Source organism: Arachis hypogaea, chromosome 11, assembly GCF_003086295.3.
Source record: "Arachis hypogaea cultivar Tifrunner chromosome 11, arahy.Tifrunner.gnm2.J5K5, whole genome shotgun sequence".
In the NCBI taxonomy this organism is placed as follows: Eukaryota; Viridiplantae; Streptophyta; class Magnoliopsida; order Fabales; family Fabaceae; genus Arachis; species Arachis hypogaea.
The window spans coordinates 7,603,460-7,611,344 of record NC_092046.1 but is presented as its reverse complement, the minus strand read 5'-3'; the positions used below and the strand labels follow the sequence as shown (position 1 = coordinate 7,611,344).

General features: G+C 28.0%; 1 protein-coding gene across 1 annotated transcript; it reads left to right on the top strand.

The window, feature by feature from the left end:
• Positions 1–4,057: 4,057 nt before the first annotated feature.
• Positions 4,058–7,400, top strand: LOC112720105 (peptidyl-prolyl cis-trans isomerase FKBP16-1, chloroplastic). The gene is made up of 8 exons (XM_025770925.3): positions 4,058–4,283; positions 4,844–5,038; positions 5,148–5,182; positions 5,454–5,547; positions 6,183–6,243; positions 6,616–6,661; positions 6,835–6,905; positions 7,000–7,400. Exons 1-8 carry the CDS (start codon positions 4,246–4,248, stop codon positions 7,111–7,113), a joined length of 654 nt encoding a protein of 217 aa, XP_025626710.1. The 5' UTR covers positions 4,058–4,245; the 3' UTR covers positions 7,114–7,400.
• The last annotated feature ends 485 nt before the right edge of the window (positions 7,401–7,885 follow it).

Below are 7,885 nucleotides of genomic sequence, written 5' to 3'. Positions count from 1 at the left end.
AATCTGAATCAATTCGACAGACGTACGAAAATAATAACAATAATAAGGGTTTATTTATTTTGTCTTCTAAAGACACATTAAATAATATTTAAAAATTTGTTTAGTATTTTTTTATATATAATTTATTTTTTATTTTTTATTTTATAATAGTCAATATATAAAATTATGAGTTGCATACTTAAATAGTATAATTTGTGAAAATAATTTTAACTTAACGGCTATAATTTTACATATATAACATCTATAATTTCATAAAAATAATATCTATAATTTTTCTATTTTCATAACATCCATGTATTTTATATATATAATGTTCATAATTAACAGATTTTTACAATTAATATTATATAATTTTAAAATATATTTTTTTAAATTATTTCACATGTGTATTAAAAATTATAATTTTAAATAATTTTAATATTTTTTACTTAATATTCATGTATATGTTTATCTATTAGTTTTAATCTAATCAATTAATAATTATATTTAATAATTTATTTTATATTTTTTTTCTATATTTTATTTTTATTTTATAATATATAATCCGTATATAAAATATGAGTTATATAGTAAAAATTATTAAAATATTTATAATTTGACATCTATAATTTTATATATATAATATTTATAATTTTAAATATATAATATTCATAATCCATGAATTAAAATTAATTTATTATTATTTATTATTTATTTTTTTATTTTACTGTTTATAAACTAATAATTTTTTATGTTTTTAATTTTTAATAAATTGAGATTAATCGAATTTGAGATTTTAAATTTTTTATAAAATATATTGTGGTGATTTAAAAATTTGTTGAGAATAATGATATAAAGATTTAAGGTTTTCATTTAAAATAAAAATTGTATAATTATGGATATAATAAACTATAATAACGACGCTTTTTAATTTCGTTATTGGAGCTCGAGTGGAGTTGGACAGCATTATGGGGTAGGGAGGGCCTTCACCAGGGTGTGGTGTCAGGGGTCTCACTACTCGGACTCTTCGAGTTCCAACGTTTTCATATCCCGGTTTATGAAGAAGATTGGCATCCCTAGTCAAAACGGACGGTCCGACTTCAATCTTTATCAACTCACACTCTCAACATGCAATTCGGACCGTTCGAGTTCATCTTCCAACTCAAGCATATCGGAGGGTCCGATTTATATGCACCAAAATTTTTTTCCTCCACCATCTCAAATTGGACCATGCGTTTTCGGGGAGAGAAATTCACTAACAAAGAACTCAGACGGTCCGAGTTCTTCTCCCAAAAGCTGCAAAAAATCTGCCCCACATACATGTCTAGCCCTCCTTGATTCCATATCGATGAAAAGCGCACATATAGGATCCATTTCCATAAAATTGAGCCATAATAACGATATAGACATTTTTTAGATTTGAGTTTTTACAAAATTTGAATTGATATTTGGTGTAATTAAATAAAAAATATTTATAAAAAATTAATTATACCAATTAATTAAAAAAATAATTTATATTTTTTATAAATAAAAATATTATTAAATATATAAATTTTAATTTATTGTTTGTAATTTTAAATTTTTTATTACGTAGGATTACCAATTACTAATTAGCAAATAAATATGGGTTCATCTAGTGTAAAAATACTTATTCATACAGATTTACAGATTTTTGTCTTTATTGAATTTGCTGTGGACACGTGTTATTTATGTATGGCTGAAAGCAGATAGCTGAGAAAGCTAAGGAGGCTGATCGAAGGGCTGGGTCAGCCGGCTGGAGTGCACAATTTAGAATGGGGTTCTCATTTTAGAGGGTCCCGTTAGCGCTTGTTGGGCCTTCAGGTTTGTTCCCAAAAAGAGTGGGGGTAACCACTCTAGTTGTTGATGTGGGTCAGTCTTCTCCTATCATCCAAAAAAACCCTAGCAGCGTCCACCAAGATTATTGCTATAGGGCCTGGTTCTGAAGAAACAATGAGCAACGACTAAAACATCAACGTTATCACATGACACAATAAGATTATTACTCGATGATGATGATGATCATAATAATAATAATAATAAGAAGAAGAAGAAGAAGTAAAATCCTTAGAGAGTATGTTACAATAAATTCAAGAGAAAATTTCACTCTATTACTTTGCGAGATGCTAAAATTACATTCGCCTCCCTTCTATTTTATAAATGTACATTCTCTTCCTTTCTAACTTTTAAAAAATCTACTCTTTAATATATTTTAAATTTTTGTGTTAACTAATATTAACTTTATTCATTTTTTACGAAGAAAAAATTATTTTTTGAAAAAATACCCATTAGCAAAAATTTTATTGATTATCATTAAATTTTGTTTACCAAAATAGTCTTTAAATAAATTATTTTTTTATTGATTAAATTGTATTTTTATTAAAATACTTTTTAAGAAATTAATAATTATATTATTTTTTTCTAAGATACCTATCCTTCAATAATTTTTTAATTATTAAATTGTGATTTTACCAAAATTTTTGTTAATAATTAATTTTATATTTTACTATTAATTTTTTGATATCAATAAATATTATTGTAATAGTAAATAAAAAAATTTTATCACTGTTAATATGTATAACAATTATTATATATTGATGGTAAAAAATAATCTTACTAAAATTTTTTATTTAATAATAAAATAATATATATAGATATCGAAAAATTAATAGTAAAATATAAAATAATTGATAACAAAAATTTTGGTAAAGTTATAATTTATTAATTAAGAAATTACTGAAGGGTATTTTTCACAAAAAATTATTTAATTATTAAGTTTTTTAAAAAATACAATGTAATCAATAAAAGAATTATTTATTAAAGAATAATTATCTCTAAATAGAGGGGAGGGAGTCTCATTTTAGCATTTCGTAGGAGAATGTAATTATCTCTAAATTCAGAGATGAAACAATTTACTATTTTTGTATTTAACATAATCAAAAGATGTCCTATATAAAAAGGGAGCCACTCAAATAAAGATGCCTAAAACGTTTTTTATTAAAGATATTTTTTAATAATTAAAATTGAACATAATTGATAGGTTAATTGACCTTAATATTTTAATTAGCATTTTTTAGAGTGCACCAATATTCATAATATATATTTATAGAATATAAATGATGAATCGCATATAAAAATAAGTTGCTTTATCGTTAATGTTTATTGTGATAAGTTTAATCATATCAAGTTTGGAGTTCACTAATTGAAATATAAAATTTAAAATGAAAATAAAAACTAAATTAATTAACCTCAATTTAAATATAAGAATAATATAAGTTGATATTTTTTTTAGTATGAAAATAATAATAAAACTTATTCATTAAATTAATTACATAATAAAAAATACAAATAATTCGTTAACTAAAAAAATAAAATTACTATTTTCTCATATTATATTTTTTTAAAAAAATTAAAAATTAAATTAACTCTTAATAAATTACATATTAAATATTATTATTTATATAATATATCTCTATATAATCAATTATTTTAAAATAATTTAATTTATATTCTTATTGAATAATATTTATTTAAAATTATAATTTTAATTCCCGTGAGCATGGGAGATAAAACTAGTTTTCTCTTTTTTTTTTTTTTTGGTCTTGGAATAACCTTATGCTAACTCCATCGGGTTAGTAGTTTCACTATAAGGACAGTTTTTCTTTTGATTTATTTTTCTCCTGCGTTTTTTTCACTCCTTTTTTTTTCCACCACTTCTTTACTTTTGACTTGAATAAATCATTTTTTCAGTCCATTACTAACACGGACCAAACGCTCTCAACAAAGCATATCATTGGGCCATTCTTTGAGGAATACGAGCAACCCACCGTTACGTTGCAAGGGCGTTATATGTGTCCCCGTAAGAGCTGCCTCAAGCCAGCCATCAGCCATCAAGGGCCCCCTATGCGACAAATTTGTCAAGCCGCCTCCCTCCAGCCTCGACACCATAATCACGTGTCGCTCACGAACTAAAGCAGAGGGAATATACGGATCTCTGTATGCTCATTCATCTGTACACTATAATTCTCCAATAAATATTTACGGCTAAAGTGGGATTGTTGGGTCGAGTCTCATAAATAGAAAGCTAGCGTGATGTTGACCCGGCAAAAAAATTAAATAATAAAATAAAAGAAGAAAGAAAAGCAAACGTGATAAGCTTTGTCCTTTGGATGCAGATAATGTTTTCCTCAGCTTCAAGCTTGTCTGCTGCTGAATTGTGTCAACAACAACAAACTATTCTCAGCATGCATGGCACTTTTAACATTTCTCATGCTTTCACCTCCAAGGTAATAATACTTTCCGATTTCTTCAATTTTATTATTACATAATTAAATGCATAAATTTCCACTTAAAAAATGGTTAGTTATATCGTGTTCAAAGAACATTCACAACCGCTATTTTTTTTTATTTTTTATATAATTTTTAAAAGAGTCCTGCTGGGGAGCCAACGGACTATTTGTCCAATGTATACAATGAGCTATTGAGTTATAAAATGAACATCTTTCATATTATCTAGAATAACCATCCGAGCACTAGAGATAATAAACATCTTCCCAAAAGTTTAAACCGATTTTGGGGTTCACCAAGGTCAAACTCTTGACCTTTCGGATCTAGAGCTCTAATACTATATCATGATACCACTCATCTCAAAAGCTTCAGCTGAAGGTAACACTAATAGTTATATCTCTAATACTTTCTAAACCTCCATTGTACACATTGTACAAATATTCCATTAGCTCCTCATACTTTCCCTTTCTAAAATTTGTAACTGAAAATGTGCATGAAAATTAGAGCATACAAGAACTTATGCTTTTAGTTGCTTCAAACCTTAAAAAAAAAAATCCAGGTGCATGGAGAATGCAAATCTCAAATGCGCTGTACCTAAAGGCTTAGAAAATAATAGTCTCAGAGCAATAACAGAGAGAAGATTTTCCAGAAGGCTAGTTCTGCATTTTCTGGGTATTAACCATGTGATTTATAAAGCTTCTCTTGCTTTTGCTGCGCCAATTATGCCAGAAATGAAGGAACCTGAAGTTATAAGGTTTGTGTCTCTCTTCATATTGATTCTTAATTTCTTGTTTGTGTGAATTGACAAAAATTGTTAATGTATTGTGATATGTGATTTATTGTTCTTTATGTGAAGCATCTAGGACTTTGAAGCTGCCTAGTGGAGTCATAATTCAAGGTAAATCAAAGCATACACTATAGATAATCCAATTGTGCAAATGGAAATTATTATTAGTGTAAATCTGTACTAAGATCTATACCACTATCTTAGTGGACATAAAAGGAGACACAAATATCTGTTATAGCATTGTCCTACATATGAAAGATATTGTTGATGAAGAAACACTTTGAGGTTTCACTGTAATGAGTTTGATTCAGATTGAAATGAACTTAGCTATCAATACAACTTTTTCTGCATAAACAGATTTTTTTATATGTTTCCAAAATAGATATAGTTGAAGGAGGAGGACCAGAGGCACATGATGGAGACTTGGTTGAATTCAATTATGTATGCAGGCGTTCAAATGGCTACTTCGTCTACAGGTAATTTCTTACCATGAAAAATTTTGTGTTAAAATGATTTCACAGAAAAGTTCGGTATTAGGCTGATTGTTATGAGTTATATAACTTATGACCCAACATTTGTTTCACATCTTACAAGTAAAGTAACCCCCTAAAATAGTATTTAAAAGAATCTGTCATTGACAAAAAGAAACCTGAAAGAACAAAGGTCCCTCGAACCCCTCGAAAGCTAATGATCCAATCATGATTAAATTCAAGGCAGCTGTTAAGAAGTAAATGGTCATGATTTCGACCATTGTGTTCATAATCTTTGTTACAACCCAACTAATATTAAGCCGCTTAATTAGTTGGTTAGCACAGTAGAGTTTGTTAGGAGTATACCTAAGAGTATTGAGTCATTGTATTGAGTATGGAAAAAGTAATGAATTGGTGAATTCCTTAGAATTCTTTGGAGATTGATAACTCCTCTCGAATAGAGTTGCAACAATCTTTGGGGCCACAAGGGCTTTCATTCTTTTGCGGTCCATTTTGCGACCGCCAAATCTTGTGTAACTTTTGGTGGTTTATGCCACATTTTACCATTTTCTTGTACTTAAGCTAGCATATATATATATCTGACCTATTACTCTCTTGCTGTATATGATGATTGATAATAGTACGGTGGACCAATTTAGTGGAGAAAGTAAACCTGTCACACTTCCTTTGGATGAGAACCAGGTTAGTTTCTTTCATTCAATAGTGAAGGCTAGTGAACTAATTCTTGAATGTGTTTAGTATTCATTTCACATGCGGTTATAATTTTCTTTTATATTCGAGGTTAGGAGTTTTAGGCAGTGTTTGATTTGAGAGAAGGACAAATATATAAGGACAGAAACTGAAACACATTTCTACTATTGATTAAAATCTTTTAACATTTTGTTTTTTCTTTGTTGAAGCAATCAATTCAATAGTGGAAATGTGAACACGACCTTGTCATATTTATTTCAAACCTGAGTGGATTCGAATCCGGCTTTCAAATGCATGCTTTCTATTCTTTGTGTAAACAGATTAACTGAAATATATGATATTGCAAGTTGCATGTTTGAACAGATGATTGTGGGTTTAAAGGAGGTTCTTATTGGCATGAGATCTAATGGTATGTTTTAAGATCTTATCATTATTCATGAATGTTCTTACATGACAATTTTGTTCCGCATCTATAGCTTTTTTAACTATCTAAAAAGTACTTAGGGAAATTGTTGGTATCTTTGTTTGTGTAATTGGGTCATGGAAATTTTTTATTCATTTTTTTTTAAATTTCATTTCCAGGGAAGAGAAGGGCACTAATACCACCTTCCATGGGATATGTGAATGAGAACTTGAAACCAATACCAGAAGAGGTTAGTTGCGTACTACATAATATATATAACATAACATAACATATCTTTATTTGAATATAGTGAATTTGTAAATATTGTTTTTTGGTAATTGCAGTTTGGCCCTCGACGCAGCCTTTTCTCTCATGCACAAGAGCCCTTGGTATTTGAAGTTCAGCTCTTGAAAATTTTGAGTCCACCATCATCAACATCTGCATATTCAACTAAATGATTTCTTTTTCCTTCTCTTGTTTCAAACTGCTTTCATTGCTTTTACGATAAGCAATGGAGTCTTGATTCTTTAAAATGAAAACCTTGGTGGGAGAAGATTGAAAGTTTTATAAGGACAATGGAAAGGAAGTTTTGTAGGGCAGTGTATGGATTGGATTATATAAAATCCAAACAATATATCCATATTAAAAGTAATTTTGTGGTTCAAGAAACAATTTAGAACTGGCTTGTATAAAGTAAACCAGTTTTTAATTATACACAGTTTTTGTTATAAATTCAATTTTAAAATTTTCCCATTTATATATGAATTTAATTTTGACGCCCTGTCATTATAAAACTATTTTTTACACGTACATCTAATTACATAACGTCATATCAGCAAAAATAGTTACCTTTCACATTGACCGCGTGAATAGTCATCCAAAAGAACAAATGTAATTGTACGACTGTAAAATATTTTACACCATTAGTGCATCAAAATTAAACTCTTTTTTATATATATCTTATTTGTGTGCACAAATAGTGTGACAAAGGCATGTTATGGAGCAAATGCTATCTATCAAAATTCATGTTTATCTAGCAAATGTATGAAGTAAGACTTGTACATATTTCCATTTTCTGCTTGAAAATAGAAGATGTTTGTCAAAGATAAAAAATGATTCCGAAGGCGGTTTAAAATCTTCAAAGCTTGAATGAAACAAGATGTGAATCAAAATTATGATATCATATCCATTAATGATTAATCAATTTAAAATCTTCAAAGCTTGAATGAA